Source organism: Sinocyclocheilus rhinocerous, unplaced genomic scaffold, assembly GCF_001515625.1.
Source record: "Sinocyclocheilus rhinocerous isolate Xijiao unplaced genomic scaffold, SAMN03320098_v1.1 scaffold919, whole genome shotgun sequence".
In the NCBI taxonomy this organism is placed as follows: Eukaryota; Metazoa; Chordata; class Actinopteri; order Cypriniformes; family Cyprinidae; genus Sinocyclocheilus; species Sinocyclocheilus rhinocerous.
The window spans coordinates 853,826-873,547 of record NW_015637585.1 but is presented as its reverse complement, the minus strand read 5'-3'; the positions used below and the strand labels follow the sequence as shown (position 1 = coordinate 873,547).

The 19,722-nt window shown below is 36.6% G+C and overlaps 1 protein-coding gene across 7 annotated transcripts in view; it reads right to left on the bottom strand.

The window, feature by feature from the left end:
* Window positions 1–19,722, bottom strand: part of LOC107749108 (protein EFR3 homolog A-like) — a 44,030-nt gene that overhangs the window by 22,021 nt on the left and 2,287 nt on the right. For all 7 annotated transcript variants that reach the window (XR_001640992.1, XM_016564176.1, XM_016564178.1 and 4 more), the window contains 6 exons: window positions 10,196–10,272; window positions 7,828–7,955; window positions 6,374–6,524; window positions 5,136–5,257; window positions 2,485–2,634; window positions 485–589 (listed from right to left, as the gene is read on the bottom strand). Coding sequence is in view for 6 of the 7 variants with exons in the window: in XM_016564176.1 (XP_016419662.1) it covers window positions 485–589; window positions 2,485–2,634; window positions 5,136–5,257; window positions 6,374–6,524; window positions 7,828–7,955; window positions 10,196–10,272 (733 nt within the window). In the remaining variant the exon portion in view is untranslated. The remainder of the gene's footprint in view (window positions 1–484; window positions 590–2,484; window positions 2,635–5,135; window positions 5,258–6,373; window positions 6,525–7,827; window positions 7,956–10,195; window positions 10,273–19,722) is intronic.

Genomic DNA, 19,722 nt, shown 5'->3' with positions numbered 1-19,722 from the left:
AAATTAAGGATCATGGTACCCTGATCACAATGTAATGCTACTACCATTGCAACAAGCCCAGTACAAAACCCTCAACTTAAAGTCAAAACCTGTTCATTTTGGTCCAAACACTCTATCAGATAGCACAAGAAAACAACAAAGAGTGCTAATATACACTCACAATGTGATGTAATGCTACTGAAAAATTATAAACCTAACCTTTATCTCTATACCAAAATCTAAGATGGCCAGAGACTGATTCATCTTTTATAAATCGTTAAAATATTTGTGTCTGGGAGTTTTTAAATGCTTAAATGTGTAACATGAGCTCATGAACGGCGGTTGAGTATTCTCAAATGAAACAAGTAGAGGCTTGGACACGGAAACAGCATTCCTTACGTCACGACTTAACAAGCGGATAGTGAGTGAACCACTGCTGTTGCCAAAGTGACAATTCAAACAATAGCACTGGATAATGGTGCCTAGGCATGGCGATGGTACTTACACCAGTACAGGGTGAACGGCGTTGTTCATGTTGCCGTAAGCAGCACGACCCAGCAACTCTCGAAAGCAACTCTCCGCCAGTGAAGCCGGATTTTCCTCTCCAGCCCTGAGAGAGAGAAACATACACATAAGTGTAAGTGCAATGTACTAAACTGTCGTTTACAGTGTGTGGTTTCATATTCTGCATTCTGATGTCAAACACACAAGTGTATTAAATGATGCATTAAGACCTTTTAGGAAGAAACCCAGCCACCTCTCTCTCTCACACACACACTCTTTGTCCCTTCGGCTCACCGACAGCCCATGGAAAGCAATTAACAGAATCTGACGACCTTGAAAAACTGCAATAAGCATACAACTATGCACACGCACAAACTCATCAGCTGTGTGTAAGTGTGTATGTGTTTTCTGGAGCCAATAATAGCAACATATTCAATCTAATCAGAGTGCTATAAATTAAAGCACCGCAACCACAAACAGTGGCTATGTTTTGTAAAGGACTAGTTGCACACTGCTTGCTTCACAGTATATACTGTATATTTCCTGCTATTTTTCAATAAAGAGTTTGTAAAGTATGCAGTAGGTTATAAACTGAATGCGGTCACATTACTTTACTACACAGGGCCGTTCACACCAAGGACGATAACTATAATGATTTAGGGCTGCACGATTAACCTAAATAAAACCAAAATCGTCATATGGCTTAGTGCGATTATCAAATCACAAAGGCTGCAATTTAATTATAAATAAATAAATAAATAAATATATGTGCTGCATGTTTCAGAGTGAAGCGCAACACTGTGTTTTTTTACACGCAAGCAGCTCATGATCCAGTGTTTTCACTATTTCAGAGCAGCTCAGTTTGAAATATTACAATAGTAATAGGTATTATTATTATTTTTAGTTATATTGATATATAAACCACAAATTTTGCCAAATTGTGCAGTGCTACAGACAAGAACAGTGAATCTTAAGATTTTTTTTAATATCGCAATCACAGTTTTTATTAAAAAAAACACACAGCTATAACAATAGTGACACACAAGAACAATATCATTGGAATCCTTTTTTCCTGATCTTTTTTCAAGCTTATGTATATGATAAAACGCTGACAGCCAAACAACTTGCACTTTAATCTAATTTTATGTAAAATATAAATAAGTATAAATAAGAAGTCAATTAAAAGTTTTTGTTGTCAAATCATGGTTAATAGTAAATAGTCATACAGTATTATTTGACAAGTTCAATGCAATGCATTGTAGGACAGAGCACTCAGAGCAGTATGCATATTGTACATTTTAGCTATTGTAGGAAGTCTGTTTATTCTATGCATGCATATTGTGAAAGGTATACTGCAAAAATAGTATTAATAGTATAGTAGTTTATGCAGATTATGCACTAGAAAGTAATTACAGTAAATAATTAATTGAATGAAACATTTAAAAATACCATTTTAATATATTCAGAGAGATAAGCTTTCAGATGAGAAAAGCATCTGCTGTTACATTAGCAGGCCAGATGTCATTCCCGACCAGCTTACACGCGTCAATCAAACGCATGCCCAGGTTTGTGTTTGCAACCTTAATCACTGATCGATGCACCTGATCGGATTTCAGCTCCTGATTATAGGGCAAAAGGGTGTGATTGATGTTCCCGTACTCAAAAACACAAACAGGCAATTAAACTTAAGTATTCTGTGCACACAAGGGGCCCTTATCTGAGAAACACTCACGTTTTATTCTCACACAAACACACACAACCTTAAAGGAATCAGATATCCTTGATTGCCCTCTACATGTGACCTCCAAAGCTCTTTTATCAAGAAAATCTTCCTCCCTGCCTCTCCGTGTGCTTGGGTGGTGTTATGGTGGTTTTATTCAGTGCATGGCACAGAATAAAAAAAAAACATCAAGAACTCACTGAACAGCAAATATCATCTTGAGCATCAAAAATTAAATGATTTTGCCTTCTCAAGTGTGCGTGTGTGTATGTGTACTGTACCTCTCGGAGTCCTCATTATCTTGCATGTTGAAAAGCATGGAGGGGATGAGTTTATCCATGTGTTGAGGTTCCCAGATGATTGCCTGCAGTTCATCATTCACAGTCTTTCTGACGACACCCTGGAGACCTTTAATGCCTGCTACACGGATCCTACAGCAAGAATATGTTAAACACACTTAATAAATGAATGCTAAATAATGCACACATAATTAGTGTCAATACTTAAATACTTATAGTGGTCCCAAATGTATTTGAATACGTAATTTGAATAAGTAATATTTTAACTATAGGAATCTGACTGCATTTCCAAAGTTTTCACTGACCAACATAAATGTATTTTGTAAATATGAACAAATTTTGATTTTTGATAGCTGCAACACACTCCAAAAAGGTTGGGACAGAGGCACGTTTAACTCTGTCACATCAACCTTCCTTTTAATTGCAATGTTTCATTGTTTGGGAACTGAGAATACAAATTTTTAAAGTTTTGCAAGCAAAGTTTTGTCCAGTCTCGCTTGATACAAGACTTCAGAAGCTCAGCAGTCTGTGATCGTCATTGTCTGATTCTCCTTTTCATGACTGGTCATACATTTTCAATTGGAGTCAGATCTGGACTGCAGGTAGGCCAGTCTAACACATTCACTCTGTCTATACGAATCCACGCTGTTGTAGCACATGCAGAATGAGAGCTGGCATTGTCTTGATCTAATAACCATGGACTTCCCATGAAAGACATCATCTTGATAGCAGTATATATCTCTGTACAATCCCAATATATGCCTCCATGTAGGGCTGCACGATAAATCGAAATGGAATCGAGATCGCGATTCGACAGAAGCTGCGATTGTCATGCGTATCTTTCAGTGAAGCACGGTTCTGTGATCAGCAGTAAATCTCCATCCGAAGGCCAGAGGGCGCTCTCGCGCTGAAACTCCAAATACGCCTCGCAGAAGAAACCCAGGAAATGCCTATCGTTGCAGCTGAATAAACAGAAGATTCAGCTGCTTTCATTGATTCAACGTGACTACGTGACACACGACTACGGCAATATACGGTTTATCTGAGTTCTTATTATTATAATTTTCATTAAAATAAAGTATATTTATAATGCTATGCCTTTATCACTGCTTAAATACTATGAAATATGTTGCGTGCCTTATTCTGTGTAAGAAGCCACATCATCTCACAGAAGGATTTATTTCAAACACTCGACTGACGTTATGAAGTGAGTTTGGAGTAAAAATATGTTATTAAATGTGGTATTTTCACATGCTTTCAGATGGAGCAGCATTTACTTCACAGCCGTAGTGCACTGAGAAGCTATGCAAACAGCTGTCATTATCGCGAACGATTTCTTCGATTTCATAATGGCGCAATAAAATCGTCTGCAATTTTTTTGCGTAACTTGTCAGTGAACTACGGCTATGTGTAGTAAATTCTGCTCCATCTGAAAGCACGTGATGATGATTTCCTGCTGATTACAGAACCGGCATTACTATCAAAATGCGCATGACAATCGCATTCGATTAATCGTGCAGCCCTACCTCCATGTCAATAGTACCTTCGCACATAAGCCAGTCACCCATGCTGTTTGCTCTGCTGCAGCCCCATACCATGACAGACGTTTGCTTTTGCTTCTGTCACTAATGAAAGTCTGGATGGTCCCTTTGGTCTTTGGGACTGATATAACTCGAAATTTTTCTCGAAAATCCATTTTTCCCGGAAACAAGTTGAAATGTGGACTCATCGGAGTACAACACACATTCTCACTGTCTTTTTGACTATCTGAGATGAGCTCTGGCCCAGCGAACCCGGCAGCATCGCTGCATAGAATTGATGTATAGCTTTTTCCTAGAGTAACAGATATTCAAGTTGCATGTCTTGATGCAGCAGCAGACTTTGGTAAATGATAGTGGTTTTCTGAAGTACTCCTGAGCCCATGTGGCTATATTTAACACCACAGCATAACGGTTTCTTATGCAATGCCATCTGCGGGCTCAAAGGTCAAGCAAATTCAACTGAGGTTTCCTGCCTTGCCCTACGTGTACTGTGATTTTACTTGTGAATCTTTTCACAATATTACATGTAGTAGTTTGTGAAAGACCTAAATTCTTTGCAATTTTGCATTGCGAAATGTGATTTTTGATTTGTTTGACACTTCTCTCTTGAAATTTGGCACAAAGTGATGAGCCATGATCCAGCTTTGCTTGCAAAAGACCGAAATGCACCTTTTATACCCAAACATGATACCTTGACCTATTACCAATTCACCTGCTTACTGTGAACTGTTTCAAAACAATTTAACGTGGATATTCTATAACCTTTTCACTTTTATTTTGCCTCTGTCCCAACTTTTTTTGGAATGTGTTGCAGCCGTCAAAAATAACATTTGTTCATATTTACAAAATACATTTATGTTGGTCAGTGAAAACTTTGGAAATCTTTTCTTTGCACTTTTGTCAATTAAATAAAAGTTAAAGAGAATTAACAAATCACAGATTCTTGATTTTACTGCATTTTACAAAATGTCCCAACTTCTCTGGAATTGGGGTTGTATATTATATTATATTATAATAAGTATCTTATTTGAATTTTTTTTTCTATTGACAGCCCAACATGAAATAACCACAGACACAAACTAATGCACACACCTGCTGCGAGTTTCAGGATCCTCGTGTGTGGAGTGACACATGGCACTGAACTGAGAGACGAAAAAGTCATATCTGCGATGGTAAGATGGCGTATCCTCCTCAATGTTTGCAAACTTCACAAACTACAATTGAAAAAACACACACTCACAATGATTATGTCAGAAAAACACAACCACACCCACTCTTTTCTCACACAATAACATATTCAATAACACTCCCATGCAGAGGTGTGAAGGCGATATTCCACTCCCATGATGTGCAGAGGAAGTTACTGATATCAGCCAGAGAAGTGTGACATCTCATTAGAGAAGCAAGAGTGTGTGTTCAAGTGCATACAGCATGTGTGAATCATTGTCTGTAAGGGTACATACAGTATTTGATATTTGTGGCATTTTATTTTACTAAAGTCCATTAAAAACAGCCATAATTCAGTTTTACAGGACCATATTCACCTGTTGTCTGACCCTCAGAATTAAACACGCATTAATCAACTTCTGTTTTCACTAGCTTCTGTTTGGAATGTTTCTAAATGCTAAATGATGTGGGCAATCCTATGTTAATACACTCAAGCAGTCAATACCGTGATGATTTCCGAGTGACCTGCTTTTGCAAGGATATTAAATAATATGTTAGTTTACGCAGCTTGACTGAGAAATGTAGTTTCGGCCTGCAATAGATGATGCAATGTTTAAAACACCTAAACAATTCAATGCAGCAGAATATTTGCAACGCTTCAGATACGCTGGGAACATATTTGAAAAACCCAGATGAGGAATAATACAGCAGAAAATTGAGTGAGCAGAGAGAGACTGCGCAAGAGAGAATAAAAGGGGAAAAAAGCCCCATAACATAAATGGCAGAATAACAGTCAAAGCCATTTCTCATCTTCCACCTGAACCTCTCGCATCTCCTGCAAAGATTTAAACTCTTAAAAATAAAGGTGCCTCACGATGCCATAGAAAAACCTTCTTTGTCTAAATGGTTCCATAAAGAACCTTTAACATCTGAAGAACCTTTCTGTTTCACAAAAGGTTCTTTGTGGCGAAAGAAGGTTCTTCAGATTATAAAAAGGTAAGAAAGAGATGGTTCTTTAAAGAACCTTTGACTGAATGGTTCTTTGTGGAACCAAAAATGGTTCTTCTATGGCATCGCTGTGAAGAACCTTTTGAAGCACCTTTATTTTTAAGAGTGTAGGATTGCATTCGCTGGTTTGTTCAGTCACACACACACAAACTTACTGAGTTGGTGCCCAGCACTTGCAAATCAGGTTCTCTGGATTCCAGCAGTTTGGCTACCATGTGTAAGAAGCTCTCCACAAATGGCTTGATACTCTGGGAATGACACGCCATTAACAACTGATCCAACGCCTCCATCGCTATTACCACGTACCTGCACACACACACCAAGAATCAAGGGCCAAAATGAACACTTGAACATACTGAACATATTTGTATTCCAAACAGTAAGTAAAAATAAAAGTGTAAGAAAAATACAATTGTAAGAAAATAACAAAATAGTAAGAAATAAAATAAATAATAAAACTGTAAGAACAACGGTTTGATCTGAAGTGACAACTTGGCCATCTTCTTTTGATCTCCATGGACAAATTATCATCATAAATTTTTCTATCATATATTTTTTAATCCAGAACACATATGCAGAATATTTATCAAATTAATATACCAAAAACAAAATATGAGGAACAAAAGCTAAATAGGTCTTTATTAAAGGGTTAGTTCACCCAAAAATTCTGTCATTAATTACTCACCCTCATGTCGTTCTAAACCCGTAAGACCTCCGTTCATCTTCAGAACACAAATTAAGATATTTTTGATGAATTCTGAGAGCTCCCTGACCCTCCCATAGACAGCAATGTAATTACCACGATCAAGGTCCAGAAATGTAGCAAGGAGATCGGTAAAATAATCCATGTGACATTCAACTGTAATTTTACGAACCTACGAGAATATTAGAAAACAAAAATAACTACGTTATTCAACAATTCGTCTCCTCCGCGTCACCCTGGTGCCATTTTGGAGAGTATCCACTGAACGTAAACAGCGTATGTTATTCTGTGTCAGATGCGTCATGCAGATACGTTGTTTTCGTTCAAATCAAAGCGTAAACAACGTAGAAAACGTATCAATGTGACGCAGCTGATACAGAATAGCATACGCTGTTTACGTTCAGTGGATACTGAACATTCTTCATAAAATTACGGTTGAACCACTGATGTCAACATGGATTATTTTACTGATCTCCTTGCTATGTTTCTGGACCTTGATCGTGGTAATTACATTGCTGTCTATGGGAGGGTCAGGGAGCTCTCAGAATTCATCAAAAATATCTTAATTTGTGTTCCGAAGATGAACGAAGGTCTTACGGGTAATTAAAAGGTCATCAGTAATTAATGATAGAATTTTCATTTTTGTGTGAACTGACCCTTTAACACAATAACATCAGTTGTCATATGGACAAAAATATAATTATCATAGAAAAGAAATAACAAACACAAACAAAAAATAATAATAATGCAATACAGGTACAATCTTATGGCCAGTAAAAACTATTTATGGTCAAAATACTTAAAATTTCACTCATTAATGGCAGGTGTGTCAAAGGTAATTCTGCATTGGCACTAAAGCGATGTGGGAAATAATTGTGTGTATGGTTGTAATCATGCGTATCTTACCCGTAGCGATGTCGAACCACATCTCTGCTGAGGCGTTCGGCCAGGTACGCTCCGATACGGTCCAGCTTTTCTGGGGCTGACACTGCATAAAAAGTCAGCTTTTCCATATCAGATTTCACTAGTCCATCCTGAGGAAAAAAAAAGCTATAAATTGTAAAATACAACTAGGATTTGACTGGAACTTTACAAGAAAACTCTCTTTACCAGAAACGGTCACTTTCTGCAGTAATCTTGGGACTATTATTAGCAGTTTATTCTGGACTACATTGGTTTGTAATTGTACCTAGCGATTTCTTAGTAAAAATATTGGAAGTATAAATATTATTTGAAAGTATTCAAATCTTTGAGTTTTTAAGACTGAGTAGAATATTTACAGTGAATAGTTTCTACTGAATATAAGAAGTGTTATTCAACAGAAAGCGTCAGAAAATCACTCTTACCCAGAATCCCTTAAGAGAAATAAACTCCTGAAGCTCTCAAAGTGCTAATTAACTTAACACGATTTTAACGTACGGTACATAACATGACTGTAGGGAATCTGTCTCTCTCTCTGTGTGTGTGTGTGTGTGTGTGTGTGTCGGTGGAAACAGTCACACCATCTCATGAGAATATTACTCACACTCAGCCTTCAGAGAAAACAATTGTGTGTGTGTGTCCCTCTAATTAACAGAGCTAAATGTTAATGTGATGAATATGGAGTAACAGCAAGGTTAAAAACCTTCCCAGTGTGTGTTGGTGTATATCACATTCTCAAAAACTGCTGAACAGGTCAAAGGTCAAAATTAAAGCATTAATAATATATTTTGATAATAACATTGCCAAGACACTTCTCTTCAACAATATGAATAACGAGCAACAGCTGCTAGTCAACGGTGCTTTAAATTTAGATTGATAGTCCAAGCAGCTTCTTCCTTATTATGCATGGCATTTACTTTAGCTGGTCTCTGAGGACAGGAAGAGCCAATAAGAATATATTTTGATCACAGCATTTTAACTTGAATGTGTCTGAATCCCAGTGCATGAACTCTGATATAAAGATGGTATTTAAAGAAGCATTTATTTAAAGCATCTGTCAAAAACGTATGTAAATGAGCAAGACTTGTTGACTGCAGAATTCTACTGTGTCTCCTTAAATGAATCTATAGAACTGTTTAAAATGCAGATGATACAGTGAGCTATTGATCAGGCCAATATTTCAGCCATTTTAAGATTAACAGCTAGTATCCATTGCTTGCCAGTTACAAAATTTATGATAGTCTTATCAAACGGAAAGTTAAAATACATTCCAAACGATCAAATATTTGAATGAATTTTAATATTTCATAGTGTAATTTTATTAAATAGTTACTGAATAATTAGTATATCAAATGATGTGTGTGTGTGTGTGTGTGTGTAAATACAGATTATACAGTGAGATATTGATCAGGCCATCATTTTGGCCATTTTAAAATAATCGCTAATATCCATTGCTTAGCCAATGAACAAGATTCTATCAGATATAAAACCTATGAATAATCCTGTCAAATGGAAAATTAAAACATTTTCAAATATTTGAGTAAATTTTAAGATTTTACAGATTAAAAAAAGAATAAAAATACTTGAAAAAATTTAATTACTAAATCTAAATCTAATTTACGATATAAATCTTTGCTATCACTTCATTTAACACATCCTTGCTGAATAAAAGTTTTAATTTCTTTCAAAAAAAGAAAGAATAAAAATGTACTGACTCCAAACTTTTCAACTGTAGTTTATATTGTTAGAAAAACATTCTATTTTAAATAACTGCTCTTCTTTTTAACTTTTTATTCATCAAAGAATCCTGAAAAAAAGTATCACAGGTTCCAAAAAAAACATATTAAGCAGCACAACAGTTTCCAGCACTGATAATAAATCAGAGCATTAGAATGATTTCTGAAGGATCATGTGACACTGAAGACTGGAGTAATGATGCTGAAAATTCAGCTTTGCATCACAGGAATAAATTAGATTTTAATGTATATTAAAATAGAAAAACATTAGTTTACATCATAATAATATTTCACAATATTAATTTTTTCCCCTGTATTTTTTATCAAATAAATGCAGCTTTGATGAGCATAAGAAACTCCTTTAAAAACATTAAAAATCGTTCTGATCCCAAACATTTGAACGTTAGTGTATATATACACACACACATTAAAATTATTGTTATTTATTTTTATTTCAATTTTGTGCATGTCTCATGTATAATTATATTACAAAACCTTGATGTAATGCACTTAAGATGGATGCCTAGCAGACAAGTTGGCAACCAGGAATATTCCATTCCATTCTTCTAATATTCCAGAAATTCCTTGCATTTCCATCTATTTCAGTGATATGTTACCTTGGGGTCCTCTGGGAAAATGTTGTCCACTAGACGCTTGTAGCGTGGCCGCAGAGGACCACAACATCCACACACTCCTGTGAAAAGAGAGAAGAAGTCTTACAAATACAAAAGAAAGATGGACAACCTTGACATTTTAAATCAACTTTGTATGTTTTCTGTTCAGTCTGGATGAACACAAATGATTGCAGCGAGTTTGAATTTGTGCATTTAATGAAATAAACAGAACTAAGGTACCATTCTTACATCTGTCTGCATGGTTTTGCAATTGTTTTTCCATTTTAACAGGTTTTTTAAAAACATCTCCTGCCAGAGCATCACATTTTAAGACGGTTTGTTAAGATAAAAAAAGTTCAGCTTTTACAAATGTGCCTCGTGACACCTGCTTTCTGTTGCGTTTCACTGCGCTGTGTCTGGAGGTTTCTGAATGCAAGAATGGCCCTAATGAGATCGGACAGATATGAAACATAAGCAGTCTGACACATGCATTCAGACTTCACCCACTCAAGCCAATAAGAACTTCAGAATCTACATATGTATGATATTAAAATGAGCTGTCAGGATGAAATGTGTATGTGTGCACTGATGAAAGGCACAATGCAAACTACAGTCTGTGTGTGTGTGTGTGTGTGTGTGTGTGTGATGCCACACAGTTTGAAGGGCTGATTAATTATTTAAAAAAGTCAAAGAAGAAATCTGAGAGCAGCAGAGCAGCCAGTACACACACAAACACACGCACACTCCTTATATTCAACACACACACACGCTGCTCTTGACAGCCCTTCACCAGCTAGAGCTGAAATTGTTCATTCATCCAATCCAACATGGATAATAAATCTGGATTGCATGTGCATGCATGTGTATATGCCAACAGAACGTGTGTGTGTGTGTGTGCAGGGACTGTAAAGTGAGATGTGGAAGAGGAGCCGCCATTATCAGCTCAAACACCTGATCCAACTTCAGAAAGACGGAAAAAGAGACAGATGCTGCGAGGGAGAGAAATAAACAGAATAGCAAAAGAGAGCGGGTGAACGAGCCGAGCTCTACGGCAAAGTGACAAATGCATCAACAATCTTACTAACAAAGGGTGTGCAGCAGGCTTGTATTAATCATCACGATAGCACACAAACAAACACACATAGATACCAAGTCTGCTAAGGAAAGATCTCCTCTCCCAGGTGTGTCTGTATCTGAAGGTCCCATCAGCTTCCGAGCGCGGCACCTGCCTGTACCTCCTCATAATGACCTCTGACCTTTGTTGACTCCTTTAGACCCCCGGAACCTCAAACCTGGTCAAAACAGCAACATTTCTGCCTCCTGCTTCAACCCTGGTCTGAGACTCAGACACACCTGAACTGAATACCTGTAGAGGACTCGCCCTCTACTGGGACTGGCAGGAGAGCCAACCAATTACAGATGAATGGAAGTTACGCCTACTGTGTTCTGTCGATGAGGTGACAGACAGAAAAGAGGTCCGGACTCAGAAACAATAATCTTTTACATAAAAAAATAAAATTAAATATACACTGCATATACATAGACACACACACACACACACACACATATACGTATATATTAGTATAAATGTGAATGAGTGTCACGTATATATTGAGTGTATGAGTGTATATATTAGTAGTATACATATATATTACGTATATAAGTTGCAAAATTAAGTTTTTAAATTTTCAATAATAGATGGAAATTACATAAATGATAAATTCACTATATAAATTACTATAATGTGTTATAATGTCCCTCTGTCAGCTTTAAAGGGTCATGAAACCCCAGACTACTTTTTCTGAGATTTTAGCAGAGGTGTTTGTGTTGCACATCATAGAAGACAATGTTAGCATCTACTGTGTTCTGTCGATGAGGTGACAGACAGAAAAGAGGTCCGGACTCAGAAACAATAATCTTTTACATAAAAAAATAAAATTAAAAAAATGGCAGTTTTTGACGCATTTAACTATAAATTATGCATTTAAAATGGATGCATTTAAAAGTTATTAAAAAAATCAACAGTACATAATGAAAGGTGAGACTGGAGTTGATTGGTTTGTAAAAACTGGGGCATATTATTTGTTAAAATAATATTTTCTTGCTCATGGGACCTTGTTTACATCAGCAGCAGACAGTAGAAAGTATCATATTTTGATGAAAATTTATAACACACGTTTGTTTAGAATAATGTACACAATGTGCACAAAAAGATTCTCTCGACAATAAACGTTTTTTTTTCTGTCCTGGTCGACATTTATTTATTTTTATTTTTTTACAGAATGTAATATATATTTGGACATTTTAAGCTTTTTTGCGCTATTTTCATCTTCCGGGTTTAAAATCTACATCGTGTTGACGTCACAATTTGTGACGTGGCAATGGACTATAGTACATCGATGACGCGTCGGTGTCTATTAAATTATTCATGAGACTGCGTGTTCTTATCCTATGAGAAGACCCTTCGCTTAATTATTCACAAAAGCATGTGTTGATTTGCTATGAGAGACGCTTCAGACTGCGAGACCGCGTACATTAACTGAGAGAAACGTTCATGGATCGAAGGAAGGAGAGTGTTTGTTTTTGCTTTGTAATAAGAGTTCGGCACAAACGCGATTCATTCACTTAGTGAGTGTAACCGTTTTTACAGCTCCGTGACACAACCCGTCAAAAGGCTTATATAAACGCCACAGAATAAGCCTAAAGTTGTCAGAGGTGCAACAGCACGTTCATATATATGTTTTCGATGCAGAGTGCAAATGGCAGTGCGTTTATTTGTGTTTTTAACTCGATGGGAGCGAAATGAAACTCTGAAACCGAAGCTGTGTGTGTTGTCTGTCTCCCCTCTTCCCCCTCCACTCCGCTGCGCACCACGCCCACTTTTTTAGCCTTTTTTAGCCTTTTTTAAAACTGTGGTGAGAACTAACCAGTGCTGAAACAGGGGGTTGCATGACCCTTTAAATTCAGAAACGCTTCTGGAAAATAACATGACTTCATTTGTTTATAACACTATCAAAATACTAAATATCAAAAGACATTTCGTTTTGACAAAATTTCCTGTGAGCTGGCGAGATAATGTTTTTCGGTGACAAATCAGCAGATTTGACAACAACCACGTACTAGCCTACTAGCCTACACATCACAGAGAACCAAATATTTAAGTTTGAAAGGCATAAATGATGCATAATCAACAGAGCATTAGGGTCTAAACAGGAGAAGTGACAATTCAGCCAACTGAACGACAATTCCAAATGCGGGTCCATTTTGATTTCACATTTTTAATTTTCAAAAAACACAAAACAAGTTAACAAGCGCAGGTTAAAACTGTCATTCACAAATGAAGAGACAATATAAATAAATACTACTAATGTCAAAATGAACAAAATCAAGTTGTTGTTTTCTTCTTCATCTACATTTCCATGAGGAAAGCTCTATTTCATAACAGAGAAGACACAGCCACAGCCAGCAGGGGACGCTCACCCTGTGCGGGCCACCCCAGAGCAGGGTGCAAATCCTGCTTCCCACTGGTGCCTGTTGAATCCCCATTACTGCCAACATGAGAGCATCTGGGGAAATGAAGAGATTGATTCAGTGCCTGCAGAGAAAATCCTCTTAACCTTATGAGGACCTGAAATAGCTTAAGAGTTTGAAGAGCGAGAGCAGAGCCCGAGAAAAAGCTGGCATAACAGAATTACCATCTATCTTAGAGACAGACCATGATGCATAACAACGAAGGCAGAACTTTAAGACCTTTGTGTCCACACGACATAAACACAAAACAACCTGTGGGGAGTAAGCTAATCAAAAAAAAAGAAAGTTAAAAAATACATTTATATTTGTTTTTATTCAACTTTCTAAGCATTGCAGTCAAATATTTGTTTTAATCTGCCACAAGATTTTAAATATAGTAAATATTCTAACTAGAATGTTTGAGTTTAACCTCTGACCTTTCATCTGTGCATGTTTGCTTTAGTGTGTTTGTATATACCGGGCTTTCGGTTCATATTTGAAGCTGTAGACCGAAGTCTATGATGTAAAAACCCATAATCCTTTGCTATCTGACAGAGTACAGGTAGAGTCTATACAAATACACTCTCCCAAACACACCGATACACACGCTGTGCTAAATTTACCAGCATGGGTCGATGGAGTGGAGGGCAAATAACAAGATATGCATGAGCTAGTCAATACGGAGCGAAAAAAGGAATGGAGGAGAGCGCGAAAGAAACTGAAAACCTCTTATCTCGTGCTACCATCCAACCAGTTTTACATTTGAGCGAAATTCAACCATTTACACCGTGTGCATCGTCTGCACATTTGCCGTGCACTTATGAGATCATTAACCCAGTTACTATTTCCCATAATGCAATGCAAATGCCTCCAAACTGACATCAGGGAACACGGCAGGCAGTGATAATTTAGGCGACTACAAACAAAATCGTGCGTGCCTGCATACTGTGTATTGGTTAAGAAAACAGCATGAAGCATGTATGGCATTTACTCAGGCAGTATGTAAATATGCTGTTTCAAACACGTAATCCCTCTGTTTTTCTCTCTTATTCCTGTTCTTTATAGTTCTAATTAGTAATCGACCAATATGGTTTTTCAATGGCTGAAGCTAGTATTTAAAGATCAGGATGGTCAATGTAATGCTAAAGGGTAGTTGGCACATGGCCTGGTGAAATATTAATGTAAACATGGTCCGTTGAATGTTAAAGTCATATTTCATCCAAACAATACATTTGTTCATCATTTATCACCCAAATCTGTCATTCCAAACCTTCTATGATCCACAGTAGAAAGAAATTTCACATTTGAAAAGACACGAGGGTGAGTAAATAAATGATAGATTTTTGGGGGGGGTGAACTATCCCGTCATTAATACTAACATAAATACTGGCAAGGGGAAAAAACACTGCTGTTGTTTTGATAAGTTAATAATGTGATATACCAAAATTTGAATGACCTGAAAACAGCAAAAAGCAAAAAAATTAAAATTAAATCGGTTTTAGCCTAAATTGTTTGGATTCTGTCTGAGTTCTTCCAGCTGGTTACCACCAGATAAGCAGCAAATACAGTGATAAATCGATTTCATTGACCCGAAACAATGTTTAATTAGTGCTTCTTAGCATTTCGACTGCATCAGTGTCTTTTTCATGCACACAATGTCGATACACTGCAACAGGTTCAAGTCAGCAGTGTTTACACACTTCACCATGAGCAATAATCATGCTAAACTAGCAATATGTAAAATTGTGTTTAGGTGAAATATCTAGAGGCGTCTCGTTGCCAAATAAATTTACCAAAACTGGTTTAATTTATCACCGGAGAACAAGACACCCTGAGCAGAATAAACAGTTACCATAAAGTAGTGATTACTGAAACATTATCATCCGAAAGAACCAGATCACTAAAAAAAAAGAATCAAACTTTACCGTTTGCATGAGGCTCTGGATTACAGGCAATAATGTTTTTTTGCACAGACTCATTGTTTCACTTCGTAAGACCTCAGTATATCGTCAGGAGCCTCTGGTATTCATTTTGTGTTGCCTGATATGCTTTTTTGACTCTCATAAAGTGATGATAGCCATTGACTTGCATTTTATGAATCACGAAGGACCACTGATTCAGCTAAAAATCTTTTATAGCTTTTTTTCGTTTATCTTTATTCACTTACTGGCTATTATTTTCTTATTTTTAAAGTGAGGTTTACATAACTGAAAAAGAACTACATGCCATTGTTTTAATTCCAATACCTAAGTAATCAATTAGTGAGGTTAACTAGTTCCAATTTTTTAATTTTATATTTTGTAAAAATATATCAGTATTTTAATTTGCATGCTGACAGTGTGTTGTAAGCTTCAAATTATATTTAAATATAATTTTATTTAAATACATTTAAGTTAAATTCATCTACTTATTCATCTAATTATCGCCAGTACAATTATACACATTCAGATGGACATTTTTGGCATGTTGTGAGTGAGCTTTAAATGAAATTTAAAATTAATTTAATTTAAATCATTTAAAATTTGCGACACTCATTCACATTCACACAGACATCTTTGGCACAAGTGGGAACTACCACTTCTATTAATCGGCCAAAATGGCTGTTATTGGCCGATGATCTCAAAATGGCCAAAAATTAGCCTTGTCGATAGACTGGTTCTAATGATAGCTTTGATAGCTGTACCTGAAATTAAGCAATCAAGGACACACGGACAAAAAACAAGCACAAACACACACGGATCAGACCTACCAGCATCAGCGTTCTCTGAGTCCATGTCTGTGTCTGCTCACTGGACCTGGGAGACAATCGCTCTCTTTCTGTCTCTCTATCTTTCTCTCTCTAGGTGCTGTACAGTGCAGGAAGTCTAACCATATTCTATAACACACACACGCGCATCTGCATGAGGACAGAGAGTGAGCAGTATTTAATTCTGATGATGCTGGTGTTTTGGCACATTGAAAATTTCACTGCAGTGTCAACACGAGCATCTGACCGAATAATGCCACCATGCACGCGCACACTCTTGTCTTGACCAACACAAAACACACACGCCGCCGCCTTCCCTTGATGTTTTCCCTCACACTGAATTTTCACTAGCACGGCGTCCACTGCGCATATGAATGAGACATTGCTGAAAGGAAAGCGAGGAACACCAATACAAAACAGATGACAGATCAAACACACACACAGATCAAACTCTCTGGCTCACTCAAAACGGAAGATCAAACTTTGCTTTGCAAACGTGCACATTATCATCTCAAAGCCATGAGAGAGAAAGGAGAAAGATCCTTGAGAGATAGATAAACAGAGAGCTCCTTCAGAGAGAGAGAAGCAGAAAGATTGAGAGAGAGAGAGAGAGAGAGAGAGAGGCTGGGCGGTCATTGTCCCCTGCACACAGACCTTTCAACAGCATTTACACTGTCAATCAATGATGATTTTTTTTTCACTGATATTTGAACAGACTGAACCTAAATGACAATATCATCTGACATTCGATTAAGTACATATTGCAAATATCTGACATAGTCATTTTTACTGCAATATGAGAAAGATTTAACATCTCATGCTGCTTAGATATCCTAGCTGAAAGAACAAAAAGGCACAAAATCACATTGAAACAGCAGTTCTCATTTTAAGCAAGGTGTGCAAACTACAAACTAGCAAGCAATGACTTCTGTATCCAAAGTCAAGATTTGCCAACGCTTTGCTGCCAGCAGAAGCTCTTAAGGGTATGCTAACTCAAGTCCTCTGTAAAAGATTAAAACTCCATTTTTATTTTTATCAATAAGAAAGAAGATTTAATTTAATATTAAAATAATAATTATTGTTTTTACTCTTAATTAAAATGTACAAAATAATAATAATAATTGTCCTTTATTTTAGTGGAGAACTGAGTTATTTTTTTTCAATTAATGCTCTCCAGATTCCAAAAACGTGATTATTTGGACTTGAGCAAGATTTGTAAATTTTGCCAATGACTTCTACATCCAAAGTTAAGTTCTGCCAACGCTTTGCTGCCAACAGAAACTGTCAAGCGTGTGCAAACTCAAGTCCTCTGTAGGAGAATTAAACTCCATTTTTATTCTTATAAATTCAATAATTTAACCTAATTTAATAATAATAAGCACTGTTACTGTTGTTGTTAAATAATAATAATAATAATAATAATAATAATAAAATCGCTATTTATTTTATCGGAGAACTGTGTAGTTGACAAATGTTTTTTTGTTGTTGTTGTTTTTTATTAATGTGCTCTGTATTCCAAAATCTTGATTATTTGGACCGGAGTAAATTTATAAAATTTGGCAATGATTCCTGTATCTAAACTGAGATTTTGCCAATGCTTTGCTGCCAACAGAAACTAGTAAGGGTGTGCAAACTTTAATAATAATAATTGTCCTCATAATTAATACATAATTGTCCTCTAAAATAATTATTTTAGTGTACAGCTATGTAGTTGACAAGTTTTTTTTTTTTATTATTAATGGGCTCTAGATTAAAAAAAGTGATTGTTTGTGATTGAACAAGATTCATAAAATGTAAATCCAGAGCATGAACAATGCATGTTATAAGAGAATCACACTATGAACTTGAACTGAACCAAACTCTAACCCCTTATCACTAGCCAACATGGCAGACAGGCCTGGTCAGACATAAATCACTTGCCGCTCAAGTAAGTTTAGTTAATGCATACTAAAACCTACACATGAGTTACATTATCAGGGAAATCAACGAAACCAAGAACCAGTTATTTATCTAATGTCATGGCACAACTGACATATGCCATATTTTTCAATATTTTGTCAACCTCTTCAAGACATTTTAGAGTCAAGCACATGCAATACAATGTAATTGTAACAATACTACTAAACAATGTTAGATCACTAGTTAATAACACAGTCAGTGATGTCTTAAAGGCACAATATGTAAGATTTTTTTATTAAAATACTTCGACGGCTTTCAGCCTCACCCTGCTTCATTCTACTACGTTAATAAATCATTAGCTCATCCATGAACATGATTTCTGCCCGAGTCCCGTCGGATTGCATCGGCTGTGGGGATGTGCGACAACTCCCATGATTCCACACTCAGTCACAGCGTCATCAAACTACGCCTTTGCTTCTTTGTTTATTTTAAATACGCGCCCTCTAGCGGCGAAAATGACATATTGTGCCTTTAAGTGAATGTAAATAGACATGAAAAAATAAGTCATATTTGTGTCAAGGAAATAGGCCTGTAGTGTGAATGCAGCCGCAAAACTTTTATAGAATCACTTTTTCTCTCCATTTTCCTCTCTCATCCCATGTCAAGGATAAAGGGCTCGTCTTACAGGGTCCTGACTGCCCAGAAATAGACTGTGTGTGTGTCAGATCAGAGAGGTTATCATACTGCCTCTGAGGGGTGTGGGAGTTGTGGTTGTACTTCAGTGAAGAGGTCACCCTACTCTCAGTGTGTGTGTGTGTGTGTGTGTGTGTGTGTGTGTGTGTGTGTGTTTGTTGTACTTCTCTTCTGAGTGCAGAGCGTCAGCAGCAATAACCCTCAGGGATGTCTGTTCTACTGCATCAAACTACACATTACGCAATCTGACGAAATAATGCAACACTAAACAATATCACAAATGGCAAAATAAATGCCACATAAAACTACATTACATGCAAAACTAAACAATGTCACAAACATCAAACATAGCAATGATGAAAACAACACCAAACACCAGGAAAAATAATAGGACAAATTTAACAAATGGCATAAATATGATAAACTAAACCACCAAAACCATCGCAAAGTAAACAATACCAAACCAGTCATGACAACGGATTAATAACAACATATCAAAAATGGTCAATCCAACAACACCAAAATAACATGCAAAATGACACCAAAACAATCATGCAAGCTAATTAACACCAAAACGTCCGCAAATGGCAAACTAAATGGCATATAAAACTATACAATAGGGCTGCACGATTAATCGAATGCGATTGTCATGCGCATTTTGTTAAAAAAGCCGGTTCTGTAA